General features: G+C 17.3%; 3 protein-coding genes across 5 annotated transcripts; 1 reads left to right on the top strand and 2 right to left on the bottom strand.

The window, feature by feature from the left end:
• The first annotated feature begins 79 nt into the window (after window positions 1–79).
• On the top strand, window positions 80–7928 carry LOC122714568 (mitochondrial dicarboxylate carrier). 2 transcript variants are annotated; one of them, XM_043936008.1, is made up of 7 exons: window positions 80–262; window positions 442–597; window positions 727–893; window positions 952–1159; window positions 1637–1717; window positions 1888–1944; window positions 2865–3078. In XM_043936008.1, the coding sequence occupies exons 1-7, from the start codon at window positions 167–169 to the stop codon at window positions 2976–2978; spliced, it is 879 nt and encodes a 292-aa protein (XP_043791943.1). In that variant the 5' UTR covers window positions 80–166; the 3' UTR covers window positions 2979–3078. The 2 variants fall into 2 exon arrangements, with proteins under 2 accessions (XP_043791943.1, XP_043791944.1); XM_043936009.1 differs by lacking the exon at window positions 2865–3078 and adding an exon at window positions 7768–7928 and having other exon boundaries at window positions 81–262.
• Window positions 6415–11065, bottom strand: LOC122714567 (pH-sensitive chloride channel 2-like). Of its 2 annotated transcripts, none has more exons than XM_043936006.1 (9): window positions 10765–11065; window positions 8962–9151; window positions 8567–8793; window positions 7849–7931; window positions 7606–7761; window positions 7327–7482; window positions 7074–7239; window positions 6787–6973; window positions 6415–6693 (listed from the first exon to the last, which is right to left on the bottom strand). In XM_043936006.1, the coding sequence occupies exons 1-9, from the start codon at window positions 10839–10841 to the stop codon at window positions 6430–6432; spliced, it is 1506 nt and encodes a 501-aa protein (XP_043791941.1). In that variant the 5' UTR covers window positions 10842–11065; the 3' UTR covers window positions 6415–6429. The 2 variants fall into 2 exon arrangements, with proteins under 2 accessions (XP_043791941.1, XP_043791942.1); XM_043936007.1 differs by lacking the exon at window positions 10765–11065 and adding an exon at window positions 9402–9685.
• Window positions 11066–11532: 467 nt separating this feature from the next.
• On the bottom strand, window positions 11533–16541 carry LOC122714565 (transducin beta-like protein 3). Its single transcript, XM_043936003.1, has 15 exons — window positions 16389–16541; window positions 16107–16158; window positions 15826–16030; window positions 15588–15762; window positions 15278–15448; window positions 15038–15216; window positions 14391–14590; window positions 14114–14317; window positions 13651–13840; window positions 13463–13581; window positions 12913–13068; window positions 12654–12819; window positions 12361–12585; window positions 11965–12092; window positions 11533–11852 (listed from the first exon to the last, which is right to left on the bottom strand). Exons 1-15 carry the CDS (start codon window positions 16412–16414, stop codon window positions 11658–11660), a joined length of 2391 nt encoding a protein of 796 aa, XP_043791938.1. The 5' UTR covers window positions 16415–16541; the 3' UTR covers window positions 11533–11657.
• Window positions 16542–17357: the final 816 nt, after the last annotated feature.

Raw genomic sequence — 17357 nt, 5'->3', positions numbered from 1 at the left:
ATATATATATATATATATATTCTATATATATAAATATATATAAATAGTAATATAAAAAAATAGGAAAATAAATAAATATATTGATTAAATTTTATTTTAAGTAGTTTTATTCATTATTGAATGTATCTTTTTTACTTATTTCATGAAAGTATAAAACATAAAAAACATGACAGATAAAACACAAAAGTTGTCACGATGGTACTTTGGTGGACTTTCCTCTGCAGGTGCTGCTTGTGTTACCCATCCTTTAGATTTATTAAAGGTATTTTTATTAAATTTTTAAATTAATATAGTATAAAAATTCCTTTTCTTTTTTTCATATTGTGAGTTTTAAATATTTGTTAAATAAGTAATGATTTTTGTCATTTTTGAAAAATTTTATGAGATAGCATTTTGTTAGCATATACAATAACATTTTATTTATATACACTATATTTATAGGTTCATTTACAAACACAACAAGAAGGTAAAATATCTATAGTACGATTAACAACATCTATAATACAAAAACAAGGAATTTTAGCTTTATACAATGGATTAAGTGCGTCTTTGCTTCGTCAACTTACATATTCTACAATGAGATTTGGAGCATATGAAGTACATTTATTTATATTATATACAATAGTTATTTTTAATAATATTAGTATGCTTATAATTTCATTATATATTTGATTTTATATTTATTACTATTTAACATATTATATTTAATATTTTATTGTAATATAGGTAGGTAAACAAACATTTGAAACATCTGGACAACCATTATTATTTTATCAAAAATTGTTATTAGCTGGATTTTCTGGTGCAGCTGGGGGTATTTTAGGAACACCAGGAGATGTAATTAATGTGCGCATGCAAAATGATATAAAACTTTCACCACAACTAAGACGAAAGTAAATATATAACTTTATATTTTAATTTACTTTTATTTAATAATAAATTTTATTTTAGTTATAAGCACGCTCTAGATGGAGTAATACGTGTAATTCAAGAAGAAGGAATACGTCAATTATTTAGTGGATGCTCCACAGCAACATTACGAGCTACATTAATGACTATTGGACAATTGAGCTTTTATGATCAAATTAAAATTATATTATTAGAAAGTGGTTATTTTAAAGATAATCCAATTACTCATATAATATCAAGCATATTTGCAGTAAGTAAACATTACTATTATTAAAGAAAATTATTTCAAAGTTTAAGTACAGTATTATAATAAAGTAACAAGGAAAGCTATAAAAAAGACAGTATATAAAAACATTATCATTATTATGCGCCACTTTTCTTGTAGCTTTATTTCCAGTTTTTCTCATTGTTTCATTATAAACATTTGCCGTGATTATTTCATCATTTTTCTTCAATCTTCATTGCTTTAATATTTAAATATTTAAAAAAATTATAAAAACAAAAGGATACTACTATATCTAGAAACAACAATATTTTGAATTTTTTTAAATAAATTTTCATATATACAATTTTTGCACAATTTTATTATTTTTAAATTTTATACTAAATTTTTTTTTAAAAATATATCTATCATTCAAATGAACATTTTTTCAAATAATTTATTTTATATTTTTTTAATTACAATATTTTAATTATAATATATATATTTTAAATATTCTTAAATAAGGGTGCTGTAGCTACAACTTTTACACAACCATTTGATGTTTTAAAAACAAGAGCAATGAATGCTAAACCTGGAGAATTTAAGGTAATTATAATTATAAAATTGAATTAATAATAATAATTATAATAATAATTATATATAATAATAATATATATAATAATAATTAATATAATATATAATAATAATTATAATAATATATTATACATATCTATAATATAAATATTTATATTTTTAATATATTTTATATTTTGTAGAATTTAATGGATTTATTTTTGTATACTGCTAAAAATGGACCATTTGCATTTTTTAAAGTAAGTTTTTTTTACTTATTATATTAAGTTTTTTTATGATTTCTATTTTGCAATATTTCAATAATGGAAAGATTATAATTTGGGTAAACACATTTGAAATACATTTAGAATAACTAGAATAAAAATCTTATAATTATATATATAATTTTTTATATAATTTTTTTATAATAAATAGTATATGAATAGTATATAATATATAATATTTTTATATATAGTTCATTGTTGTTTACTGTAATATCAAAAATTAGAATAATTTTGCATGCATTCTTAAAAATTTATATAATATTTTTTAATTTATAATTTTCTTTTTTTTTAAATTATATAGTTTCATATATATGTATATAGATTAGATTGTATTAGATATTCTAGATTGAAATGGGAAAGATTGAAATGATTTTGTTTGTAATAACTATTATTGCAAGAGTAATATTATATATTTATATTTTCTTTTTATCATTTTTTTTTCATTATTCATTAATTGTGAAAGTTATTATGGATAAAATATTTTTTTCTATTTTATATATAATCCACACCGATACTTAAATATATTTACATACACATAATCCAATACTATCATAGATTAAATATTAAAATTGAATAAAAATATATATAATAAATTAATAAAATATATAATAAATTAAATGTTTTAAATAATTTATCAATAGTTAATTTTATTAATTTTTTCTGTTGTTTTATCATAGCAAAGAATTTATTTAAGAAGAGATTAAAGAGATATTATTTAAAAAAAGATTGTATATTTTATATTATAATATATATTTATATTTTTATTATTTTAATTTATTTGTATATATCATATTTGAATGTGTTTATTCAAATAATAATCTTTTCTAATAATGTATTAATGTAAAATAAAATTTTAATCATATGATTTTAAAAATATATTGATTATTTTATTTTAGGGCTATATACCTGCTTTTATCAGATTAGCACCACAAACTATTCTTACTTTTGTTTTTTTAGAACAATTAAGATCTAATTTTGGATTTTATCCTTCTAATGTTCCAGAGTCATAAAATTCATTTAATATAAAAATAGTATTCCTTTGAAATATTTCATAAAAAAAAAATTTAGCACATGAAAGTAAACAAACAAGAAAAAAAATATAAAAATACACATCCTACTTGAAGTTATGCAATTATAATTATTTTGATACTCATATGCAAAATATTGCATGTATAATTTTATTAAATATTTATTTATTACATCTATATGCTAGTAAATAATATATTATATTATTTTGTGTATAATATTTTATTTTTTTAATAATTTTCATAATGATTTATGAAGTATAATAATTGATCTTTTAAAATAATGATAAAAATAGTACTGAAATTTTATAATAAAAAAAAAAAAAAAAAAAAACATTCAGGTAGGACAAATGTTATTTTTGTATGTTGAATTTATTGTTAAATTTATGCACAAATTTTATGAAATATTTTTGGTAAATTTTTTTATGCTATGTAATATAATATTACTTTTTAAAATTATATTAATCATATTTATACAAGCATTGCACAGTACTAATATTTATAATAATATTTTGAATTTACTAATATTACATTAATGATATCATTCTAAAAAATAAATAGCATTTTTTAATTAATTAAATTAAATTAAATATGAGAGAATTGATAATTAGTGAAAGGATTCAATTTTAAAGATAAATTGAAATCATTTTATAACTTAATTGTATATAAATATTTAGAGAAATGATAATAAAAAAAAAAGCAAAAAGATCAAACAATCAAATTGAATCTTTATTAAAAATTTTTATTAAAAAAGATATAATGCATATAAGCATTATAAGAGCAAAATTATAAGAATAATTACATAATAGATAATTAAATATTTATGTACATAAATATTTATAATGTATATATAAATAATTGGAACATTTGCACTTATTTTTACAAAATCTAATTCATTTTTATTTTCAAAAATAAATAATCTTAATCTGCTTATCTAAATATTTACATAATTAGAAATATGTTTAATTATATTACATGTATATAAAAGTATATATATGTATATATATTAATTAATTATTTAGTTATTAAAATAACTATTTCAATAATGTAATTTTACTTTAAGTACAAATTTTATTAATATTAATATATAATACATTCCATAAAAATATTATTATAATTATTATACTGATATACATAGAATTTTATATATATGTATTTTATTATAATATTTATATTCATAGCAATATATTTTGTTCATAAAAATATTATAAAATAATATATTTTTTTAAATTGTATGATATGCATATAAAAATTTATGTATGGACATCAGTTTATCTTATCAATTATCTTATATTATTATACGTATTTTATATATATAAATTTTTACAAAACATTTAGATTCAATGGCAATCATGTATATTAATTTTGATAGGTATAAACTTGTAGTTATACAACATACCTTGTATATAAAACAAACATAACCATATAAATATTCATATAGATCAACATATAAATATTAATTTATTTTAATATAAATATTTGATTTCTGTGAGATATTTCTATCTATTCTATATTTGGAAGTTTGTACCAAGTTTTAAAATAGAAAATATTAAATATGATTATGTATGTGATTATAAAAAAATTACATGGTTTTATTTTTAACTTATTGACTAATTATTAATGTTTTATATTTATCTAAAATATAATTGGAGCAAAATATTCAAATTAGAAATAAAAAAGATATTAAAATTAATTTTGTTTTTTTTTTTTTAAATAAAATGGTTATTTTACTGTGCACAAAAAATCGTAATTTAAAATTATAATAGAAAAAAATTTAAGTACTTCAAAATCAATTGAATATTTCGATGATTTGATTATTTAAATATTTTTTTTCTATTAAATATTTTAATATTTATAGATAATATTTAAAAAGATAAAGTATAAAAATATATTATAAATATAGGAAATTTTTCAATATATAAAATTCATTATTTTAAAAATAAAAACCATAATTACTCTTTTTGTTTTTACAAAATGCGTTTTAGAAAATTATAGAATCATATTTTAATTAAATATCTTAAATTAGCTTTGATATTCTTTAACAAATATAAAATATAAATATTTATATTTATTTATATTAAATATTTATATTTTATCATACATATAATAATTACAAATATTTATAATTATTAAGAAAGATATGCTAACAATCAGGAAGACAAAAATATTTGATATAATAAATTGATATCTCGAAATAATTTTATAGTTAATCGATTTTAATTTTCAATTATATTTTCTTACTAAGGAAAATATGTTATCAGAAATAAAAAAAATATCATTTTATATTTATTTTTATAAGTAAGTAAACAATAAAAATATTATTTATAAAATAATTATATATAAAAATATATAAAAATATATAAAATATATATTATAAATTTTTTTATAATATATAAATAATAAAATAACTTTAAAATTAGTAAAATTTTTTAAAGTAAATAAAAATATAGATATATATATGTTAATTTTCTTTTCTTTTTAAATATTCAAATTACTTTAATAAATATTTTGTATAAAAACTAAATTATGTAAAATTTGTTTACATAATTATTATTATTTTTATTGTTTTTCTTGTAAAATTTTTCTAATAAAATATTTATATATTTATATTATATTTATATGTTTTATGTTTAATAAATACAATTATATGTTATAATTATATATTATATATATTGCTAATACAACTTTTAATTAATGTTCATATAAGATATATATATAAAATTATAATTATAATAATTAAAATATAAATATTATTTAAAAATTTCATAAATTTCATTAATATTAGATGAAATTATGCGCCCCAAAAAAATAGCAAACTTCATCAATTGCAAAAAGTGTTTCTTAAAATAACTTAAAATATTTTTTTTAATAGTGATATTAAAAAAATTAAAAATAAATAAATTCTAAATAAAATATATGTATCAAGTTAATATTTTAATTTATGTTATATATTTTTTTTAAATAATAAGTTTATTATAAGTTTAAACAAATTTTTATTTCCAAAATTATTAATTAAATTATTAATTACAGTAATCATCATTATTATTATTCAGACATTGCTCATATAATTGATATAAATCTATAAAATATAACACTTCTATATAATTAGAATAAATGTTAAAACTTAATTATATATATAAATATATTTATATATTATATATATATTATATATTATATATATAAATATATTTAATATAGAAATATTGAATTAATTTTTATAATATATGAAATAAATAAACAATCTTTAATGTATAAATGCTATAAAAAATAAATTTTGCTATAAAAATTAAATTTCATTTAATGATTTTGATAACAATATTTAAAATTATACGAAATTTAATATATTATATATAAACATAAAACTTTTATGATTATTTTTATTTTCCTAAAAATTTAAAATATATATATTTTATATATTAATTTAATTATGAAATTTTTATATCCAAATAAAAGACCAATAAAGAATATTAAATATGATGAAAGCTACAGGAAATACAATTCTGCTACGTCTATCAATCCACTGAGCAATTTCTTGTGGTGTCATTGTTGTAAAATTATGTAATTGTGCAAGAGTTGCTCTTCGTGGAAAGGGTTTTGGTGATGATGTACTGTTAATACTTGTAATGCTTTCAATAGAGCATTTTTGATCTTTATCTTCATCAATTTTAACAGAAGGAATGTTGAGGGTACTTGGAAAACTCTGTAAAAAAGCATATTTGTTATGAAAAATAATTATAGATTATTTTGTTTACAATTTTATAAATTTTTCTTATGAGATAATATATATATTTACATGTACAGTAAGATAGTTTTGACTTGAATAATCTTGATCATTTGTATTTGTATTATCAAGTGATGACCAAGATCGTGATCGTTCTAGCCCAGTAGTGTTTTTTTGAAATTGTTTTCGAGCCAGTTTTGGCGTTAATGTCGATTTTAATATATATTTACTATTTACTTTTTTCAAAGGAACAGTTTTTCTATATATATATTTAAAAAATTAATATAGAATATATTAATAATTGTAATAACATAATTGAATAGAATAAAAACTAATATTCATAAATAAATAATGCATACTTCCGTCGATAAATTGTATTAACAAAAGCAAATTCAACCATTGCTGCAAATAAAAATATAGTACAACCTAAAAACCATATTTCACTAGCTTTTATATATGAAACTTTTGGTAGAGAATTTTCTACTTTTGATGCAAGAGTCATAAATGTTAAAATAGTATTTGTTCCTAGATATAAAAATTTTAATTAGTTTTTTATTCTATAATATAATTAATTTTTATTGAGTAAGTTATATATTTTTTTAAATTTATCACCTAAAACTATTCGCGGTGGACTTGCATCCATATGCAACCAAAAGGATACCCAAGAAATAACTACTATTAATATAGATGGTATATAATAATCCATCATAAAAAATCCCATCTCACGTGCTAATTTAAATGTTATGCTAATTGAACTGAAATTACCAGCTGTAAATATAAAGCATTATTAATTATATATATATATATATATATATATATAATAAACAAAAAGATAATTAAAATATTTTTGAAATATTATATTAAATTTACTATACATAAAAAAATACATGCCAAAATGACCATAATGTTGTTGTGATGTAGTATAAAATACTTCTGATGCATTAACCCATTTTTCAACAAGCTTATATTCAGTTAAATGTAATTCATCTGCAAGTATAATTGGTTCTTGGTCCCAATACAACACCATATCAAGCACATTGTGTGTCCCTGTAGGTAAAAATTCCATTCATTCCAAGGAGCATAATAGAATAAAATAGCTGATATTGTAGTAGTACAATAACTATGACATCCTACAGCTCTCAAAAACAAGTGGACATTCTTGTACATCAAATGGAAATTTCTCCAAACGAAGCCCACAGTTAAGAGTAGCTTGCAACCTATAATAATTTACATTGTACTTTCATTATATAGATAAGTTAAGTTCTTAGTTTATGTTCTGTTAATTTTTTTTAAATACAATTAAAGAAAATTATAAAAATTCCAATATTTTAAAATATATATAATTTTTTTTAAATCTTAATATTAATTTTATTTAGAATAAAATATTTCAAATTTTTAATGTATGAATGACTAATTTTGCATACAATACATGCATAAAAAAAATGTGCATTTGTAAATATCAATTTAATTATTTGATTTTGGATAACTAAAAAAGAATTTTAAAAAAGGATTATATTAATATGATAATAAAAGAATAGCACAATAATAAATTAAATTGATATAATAATAAAAGAATAGCACAATAATAAATTAAGTATTATATTATTTAAAATTACTTTTTACTATTTTTATATATTATACTTATATTTTATATCATATTTAAATATATTATAAAATTTTAATTATAATATTTTATTGATATTTACTCCAAAAAATATTCAATGATTATTATTATGTTTAATAAAATAATATATTTTTATTATTATAATATATATTTATTATATATATGTATATATAATAAAAATATAATTTAATTAATTAATATAATAAATCTAATGTTTTATTTACAAACCTAGTATTCAATCTAACCATGCCTGATGGATCTATTGAAACAAGTATATCTTTTACATTATTTCCTGTTATTGCTGAACTGGGCTCAGAAACATAAACAGTAGGTGTCCATATTAGATCATATGCAAATTGTCCATTATATATTTGACTTAAATATGGAGCAATATTTGAAAATTTTAACCTGGCATCCAAATATCTAAATTGTAACATCATATGTACATCAAATTGCTGTAAAAATATTTTTACATATATTTATAAAGAATATAATATTATTATTTTAAAATATTTGTAAGAAACGATTAGTGAAATTTATATAACAATTTATCATATATGAATGAATAAATTAAAATTCATATACATATAATAAATAAAAAATATAATTATAATACAAGCTACCAGTGTTTTTGCCATGTTTGATTTAATTGTATAAATATAAGCCTTAGTATACACATTAATTGGATTTGTAGAATTAATTTCTCCTGGTGGTCTAGTCATCTTATCATAACGACAATCATTAGTTAATTCTTGTAAAAGTTCAGTTTGTTCCATAGAACTACTATTGCTTAACATTGGACAATTTCCTAGTCTGTAAGAAATGTATGTAATTTTATATATATATATATATATATATAAACTTTTTCAATTTCGTTCAAAATTTTATTAATATTATTTATCTATCTAATAAGAAAAAAAAAGTATTAATACAATAAGTATTAATACAATAAGAATATTTTTCAAAAAATTTATAAAAATTATAATAATGAAGGAAAATTAATGTATCTTAGAAATATCATTAGTAATATATTTTAATTAATATCATATGTACTGATATTTACTTATATTGAATTATAAAAAAAAGATATAATTGTGTTAAAAGATAAAACTGTTTTGAAAAGAAGTCCTTGAATTAAAATTCCAGACATTACTAAATAGTAAGAATAGTTAATTATGTTGCTTTGTATGAGACCTAGTGACATAATGCAATGCATGTGACTCTATATTATAAGAAGTCTTTTGTTATTGGAAATTCAAATACTTCTTAAAAAACGTAAAAAAAGATATATTTACTATAATTAAATAATTTTCATAAAATTAATATAAAAATAGAACTAGAAAAAAAATATTTTATAAACATCTAATTGTATCTATTTTAATATTTCATAGTTTATAAATATAGATAGAAAATCTATATTTATAAATTTAGAAAATTATTTTAATATTTTTTTATATTGTTAATCATATTTTAAATATTTATTTTGCAATAATTGTATAATTTAACTTTGAATATAAAAATATTTGTTAATTTTTAATTGAAACAATAGAATTTTGGAACTCTAATCAGAACATTAATATCAATTTCGATAACAAGTCTTATCTACAATATGAGCATATTAATTTATAACATCAAACATTTAACTGTTTATATAAGTTATCAATATTTTTCTTCATAAAACTACGTATCACAATTGAAAATAGAATTTTCTTTTCTTTTCTTTTAGTATTATATAATTTTTTTTTTAAAAATCATATTTTTATATATCTATATTCTTATAAAAGAAAATTTTTTCAAAATTGTTATGTTATGAATTGATAAATATTATAAGAATTAAATAATTATAAGCTAAAAGTTAAAAATTATTAAGAATGATAAAATAATATATTATTAAAAGTATAATCTTATAATAATTGAAAAATTGATACAATTATCTTTGAATGCTAATATTTTCATGTTTTAAAATTTAATTATTTACATATAAACATTATTATTACATATAACATATATATTACATATATATTACATATATATATATTACATTTCTATATCAGATATAAATTTAAAAATTTAGTATATATCAGAGTATAAATATAAAATTCTTATTTTATAACATATTTTACTAAATATAATGAAAATATATTTTTTATGATTTCAAATTGTTATAAATCTATGACAATTTTATTTGTTTAAGATAGTAAAAAGTAAGATTAATATTGAAATAAAAAATAAGATTAAAAACAATAATAAATAAATAAATCCTTATTTATGAATTTATGTAACAATAAAAACATGCATACATGATATTTTTAATTGTAAGACATAAAATTTGGAAAAATATTAAATTATATTAATATAATAATAAAATGATTATTAAATCTAATAAAAATTTTTAAAAATTGATTTATTATAATTATATAACTTACATAGTAGATGTATTTAAATGTAACATTTGTAGTAGATAAATAAAAAATATGAAATCAAAAATTATTTTTAAAGCCATCTTTAAGTTTCCTAATGACTTATCTGCTTCACTAATAAACTTGGACTGATTCTTTCTTGCATATACATACTCTTGAGTAAATTTGTTGAAAACTAAAGATTACTCAACCATTCCTCCCACTAACAGTATTTCTTTATAAAGCGAACATTTAGATGTTTATATATGATGTTATATATGATATGATTATAAATTACAATATAAGATATTTTAAAACTGTGAAATAAATATATATGAAATAGTTAAATAAAAATTATAAAAAAAAAAATTTTTTTCATATCATTTTATTAAGTTTTAATTTTTAAAATATAACAAATAAAAATTTTAAAATATAAATTATGATGCATACTTATATATATTAAATTAATGATACTAATTTCTATATACAATATTTATTTTTATGATTTTTTAAAATTTATGTAATTTTATTCATTTATCTTTTAATATATTTAAACATTAATATAAATTACATAATATATATATGTATATATATATATATACATATATAAATTGATATCATATTGATATTTATTATTATTAATATATTTAATATTTGTTTTATATTTTTAATTATATAATAAGTATTATATATTTTACAATGTAAATATCATTATATTTAATTTATTTTTATATTTTTAAGATATTCAGTTCACAATATCTTAAAATTAAAATTAATTATTAATTGATTCAAAATTAAATAAATTTTCATCTTTTAAAAAATTCTATATATATCATTAAAAATTTATATTAAAAAAGTAGAAATATATTAAAAAGTATGTAAAATCTTACAGAACTTTTTACAATTCGTTAGTTACATATTTAGCTCATTTCTACAATTGTAATCCGTGGTTTCATACGATTGAGAGTATAATTGAATAAATGCAAATTTTCTAATAATTTTGTTATTCTTATATAATGACGTTTAGTGTATGGTATCATAGATTCCAATGTGGAAGTTAATTTTGTTTGAAATTCCAAATTTTCTATTTCCATCATTAATGTGTTTATAATTATCTGTTAATAATAAACATTATAATCATAAAAATTTAGAAAAAAAATATTATAAATATGAAATTATAATAAAATTTTTTACTTTAAAAAATAATATAATTTGCTAAGAATTTACCTGAGCAACTTGACAATTTTTACTATTAAAATTCCATGTAACAGCACATTTCAGCAGTTCTTCTTTATAAATTGGTTTTAATTCATGAATTGTTTTTTCAAGATGAAAATTATTTTTTTTTAACATAGCTAAAAAAAATTAAAAATTGTAATAATAATAAAAAGATAATTAATTTTATTCAATTATTAATTTATATAGGATGATTAATATATTTTATATATCGATTTTCTTTTTTGAAAAATGCTTTATATAATGTTATTAAGATAATAATTTTATATGTATAATTAATAATACTGTATATAATATATAAATTAATTAATAACATTTATTCCAATAAAATATCGTATTATTTAATAATTAACTTTAAATACAATAAAAATTTTTATTAATACTTACTTTCTACAATTTTGAGAACTTGAAAAGGACGTTCTAATTTTAAAGCTAATTTTAATGCAGAAGTTAACTCATTTGCTTTAAATAAATTTGATAATTTTTGTTCTTCCAATGCAATTTGTTCTAATTCTTTTGCAGCTTTTATCTTCTTTTCCTCAGTTACATCTTTCCAAATTACTAACAATGAATCACTTCCACCGCTAATAATAGTTTTTTCATTTTTACTAACTATAATTAAAATATAAAATTATAATACATATAATACAATATGTAAATAATGTTACAATAATATTTACCTGCAAGTGACCATATACGGCTTTCATGCTGTTCTAAAATACATATACATTCTGATGTTTTAATATTCCAAAGTTTCAAAAGACCATCTCCACTTGCTGTAATTATTTGCATTCCACGTGATAAAAATTCTGCTTTTAATACTGATGATTCATGACCTTCAAATGTCTAGCATATAAATAAAATTATTAAACATATTAATAATAATTATAATGAATAGAATGGAATTATATTATATTATAATTTAGCGAATAAAATTACTTTTAAACAGTGAAGTTCTGTTAATGACCAAAGTTTTATTGTGCAATCTGCTGATGTTGTTAGAAGTACTTGATCTATGGGTGAAAATCGTACACACCAAACTCCTCTACGATGTCCACGAAATACACCAAGTAATTGTAAATCAGCAGACCATAACTATAACACAGTATAAATATATTTAAGAATAAATTATATAAAAAGAATATTATGTATTATATAAATTGATTTAATAAAAATACTATGTTAAATGGTACATCTAATAATTTTTATATAATAATTTTTATATAAAAGTTATATGATTTGCTTATTAATCATAATACTTATTCCATAAATTATTTATTTTACTTTAATTCTTATTATTCCTAAGAAAAAATTAAATACTTAAGGATATCAATAATCGATATTTACAGATAATAAGAATCAATAATCTATTAAGTATAATTGTATTATTTGAGAAAAAATGAATAATGAATGAATTATAAAGTGAAGAATGTCATATATATATATTTTATTGTCATATATATATTATTTTAAAAATAATGCATCATACCTTAGCTGTTTTATCTTGAGATCCAGTAGCAATTAATTTATCATTTGGTGAAATAGTTACACTGTTAATATCTTTTTGATGAGCCAATGTTGTATGAATAACATTTAAAGAACATATACCTATGATTATTGAACATATATATCAAGTATTAAAAATAATAATTCATAACAAATAAACATTATGTTTACCTTTAAATTCAATATCATTTTGTAAATTCCATAATTTAAGACATAAGTCTTGACTAACAGAAACAAAAAACTTGAAAGATGTTTGAGAAATTGCAATACAACCAATAGGAGCAGTATGTCTAGTAGCAGATGCAATGCAAGATACTTTATTTGTTTGTTTATCCATAAGCCATACACGAATACTATTATCCTATAAATTAGCAATTTATATATTATTCAATTTATAATTATTGTATATTATTTCAATTCATAATCAATATTTATTGTATTTCTATATTTATCTTATCTTATAATAAAAAAAAGTATAATTTTTTTTTCATTCTAGAAATATTACTTTCTTTGTAATTATTAAAATTTTATAATTTTAATAATTTATTATTTTTTTTTATTGATTAAAAAATAATTGTATTATGATATATAACATATATAATAATATTATTTTTCAAATAAACTCTTTACATACCTTTGCTGCAGATATAAGTAAATAGACATTAGCATGTGTTGTAGCAAGAGATAGCACAATATCTATATGACCACGTAACAATTCACAATTCATAGTTAAAGTATTGTATAATTTTATGTCACAACTATTAGTAGCAATTGCTATATGGCTCTCATTATCTCCAAGAAATACAATATCCAAAATTTCATCACTGTAACCTATTAACTATAAAAAATAATTATTATATATTTATCTATTAAATTATAAATTTTATTTTTATTTTAAAAATCGAATTTACCTGTTTTATACACTCAAATGTTTCTAATGAATAAATAATTATATTATGATCAACTGTAACTACAGCAAAGTTGTTACTGATATCATTATAAAGTAAATGTGTAATTGAGAGAGTTTCTGTTTCTTTTGCAGCTGATATAATTGAATTTTTTTGTGCATATACTTCTTTACCAGTTTTCATTTCCCAAATTTTTACAATTCCTTAAAAACAATTTAAATTACAGAATAAATAAAAAATTTTTAAATAGTTATATATAAAAACATATTATATTAAATTTTAAACAATCATTACAATAAAACATAAAAAACAAAACAACATTCATTTATTTAAATATAAGGAACAAAACAAAGTTGAAATAAAAATAAAAGAGATTCAATAATTATCTTTGATAGTAATTTGAACTAATATAGATTATAAACTATAGATCATATTTAGATTATAATTTAAAATAAAAAAGACTATATTCATATAAAAATACATATTTATAGTAGAATATTTCTTGACTATAAGATAATAAAAGATTATGAATTAATATATTTGAAACTAACTATTAATTTGATCTTAACTTGATATAAATATTAATGTTAGTTTATTGTAAATATATAAGTATCTTTTATAATATATAATAAAAAAATTTATAATTAAACCTTTTTCTCCTGCAGTAGCAATATGAATAGCATTTTCATCTTTGTTATAAAAAGATTCAGATAGTGATAAATTTTTAGGTATAATAAATGTATCTTCTATTTCTTCATAAACTGGTATAACTCGTATTGATGATTCAGAAGTTAGATCCCACAAAATAAGTACTTTATCTCTTCCTGAACTATATAAAAAAATATTATAAATTATTCACATTAGAAATTTTTAAATCTATAGTATATTACCTAATTAAATAATCCTGGTTCTTAATAAAAGATAAAGATGTAACTTTACTAAAATGTCCAGAAAGCATAATTTCTTTTTCACCAGTTTTAATATTCCATCCATGAATTTTAATATCATCTCCAGCAGCAAAGATAAGTTCTTTATCAATATTTGGATGAAAAACTAAAACGCTATAATTATATTTTAATTTATGAATTTCATATATATATATTTCATATATATTTGAATATATGATTAAAAGATTTTTATATTTATTATATTATTATATTTATAAATAGAATAAAAGTTATATTTTTTTAAAATAAATACCTTATAACTCCTTGAACTCCTTTCAAATTATGAGTACAAGTATGATATTGTAAATCCCATAATCTGACAATACCATCACTACCTCCAGAAGCCATCAAATTTCTTTCCATGGAATGAGCAATATGAACTACAGGACCTTTGTGAATAGACTTCCATAATTTAATTAATTTATTATCTGTAATAATAATATTTATTACATTGAATAATAATTGCTTATAATTAAATTAAATAATATTACCTTTCCAATTCCATAACTTGAAAAGACCACTTTTATGATGTGTGATAATGTTTAAGTTATTATTACTTGCAATAAATGTATTAATTGTATCTTCTTCATTATTATTATTTTCTCCTAAGTAAGATATTACTATACCTTTCTTTACTGATAATATAGAAATTGTACCATATTTTTGACAAAATATATATTGTCCATCTGTACTCCACTATAAGAAAAATTAATTTAATTATCTAATAAAATAAAAAAAAAAATGAATAATATATATAATTTAATCAATATACTTGAACTTTTCCTCCTGTATAAAAAGCACCATGTTTGGATTCAACTTCGAAACTGAAATTAAATATGATTAATAAAATATATATAATATGAAGAATCAAATTTTAAAATTAAAATATAATCCATTACATAATCTAGGTATATGCTATTTATTTTATTTTATTTTATTTTATTTTATTTTATTTTATTTTATTCTTTTTTGATATAAAATTTCAAGTATGATACAGAATTTTATTAATTACAGGATATTAAAGAAAAAAAAATTAATTAAATTAATTACTTACGCCTCTTTCAAAACAACACTATTCATGTTTTGTGAATTATCATAAAAATTTTATGTTTTATAAATAATTTTAATAATTAGCATTTATTTATATATTATATTTATGTTAATCGATTATAAATAGAAATATATACTAGAAATAAAACGAAAATTAATTAAAAAACAATTATGAACAAATATAATACTTTTCTTCATGGATTATTTAATTTATTTTATGTTATATTATTATATTTTATATTATTTTTGTTTAATGTTATTTTATGAATCTTTGCGACCTTGTGGCCTTATGACTTTATGAATCAATTTATCCATCATAGCATGAAATTCGCGGTAAATACAAATTATACAGCAATTGAAATATAAAAAAGAAGCAAAAAAATTTCGAAAATAAAGTATTGATTATTTAAAAAATTATATTGAAAAAAAACTATATCATTTATCGCTTATTAATTTATTTTTTATTTTAAATTTATTGCTATGAGATTATACTATTGAGGCAAAATTTTTTTCAATAATGATTTGAATATGTTTATATATATAAAGGTTAGATTACAATACAATATTTAGTTCATATTACGTTAATTAAAAACATGTTTAGTTTTATATAATATATATTAGTTTAATAATTATAAATTAAAATGTTATACATTATATATATATATGTATGTATATATATATGTGTGTGTGTGTGTGTGTGTGTAGATAAATTTTATTACATTTACTTTAAAATATATATTAAAATTTTACAAAATTAGTATTATTCTTTTTAAATTATAATACGTAATGATTAATTTAAGTAATTACATTCATATATCTGAAAATTCTTTTTATTAAGATTATACAAATATAAGTTTAATCGATAAGTATTTAAAAATATTGAAATTAAAATAATAATTAAAATAAAATAGTAATAAATATTTTATATTATAATATATTATATATTATAATAATATTAAGTAAATTAAATATA

The sequence above is a fragment of the Apis laboriosa genome, unplaced genomic scaffold (assembly GCF_014066325.1).
Source record: "Apis laboriosa isolate Shangri-la unplaced genomic scaffold, ASM1406632v1 scaffold33_cov142, whole genome shotgun sequence".
Classification (NCBI taxonomy): Eukaryota; Metazoa; Arthropoda; class Insecta; order Hymenoptera; family Apidae; genus Apis; species Apis laboriosa.
This window is presented reverse-complemented; position numbering and strand designations above follow the sequence as displayed.

Bases quoted from the DNA above. Each gene is read 5' to 3' on its own strand.
- LOC122714568 (XM_043936008.1), top strand. From the start codon at position 167: ATGACAGATAAAACACAAAAGTTGTCACGATGGTACTTTGGTGGACTT. The intron at 894-951 runs GTAAATATATAA...ATTTTATTTTAG, and splicing joins TCACCACAACTAAGACGAAA to TTATAAGCACGCTCTAGATG. The intron at 1,718-1,887 runs GTAATTATAATT...TATATTTTGTAG, and splicing joins CTAAACCTGGAGAATTTAAG to AATTTAATGGATTTATTTTT.
- LOC122714567 (XM_043936006.1), bottom strand. From the start codon at position 10,841: ATGGCTTTAAAAATAATTTTTGATTTCATATTTTTTATTTATCTACTA. The intron at 9,152-10,764 runs GTAAGTTATATA...CATTTCTTACAG, and splicing joins CATTTAAATACATCTACTAT to ACTAGGAAATTGTCCAATGT. The intron at 6,974-7,073 runs GTATGCATTATT...ATATATATATAG, and splicing joins AATACAATTTATCGACGGAA to AAAAACTGTTCCTTTGAAAA.
- LOC122714565 (XM_043936003.1), bottom strand. From the start codon at position 16,414: ATGAATAGTGTTGTTTTGAAAGAGGC. The intron at 14,318-14,390 runs GTAAATTCGATT...TATTTTTTATAG, and splicing joins CATTTGAGTGTATAAAACAG to TTAATAGGTTACAGTGATGA. The intron at 11,853-11,964 runs GTAAATTCTTAG...TATTATTAACAG, and splicing joins AAAATTGTCAAGTTGCTCAG to ATAATTATAAACACATTAAT.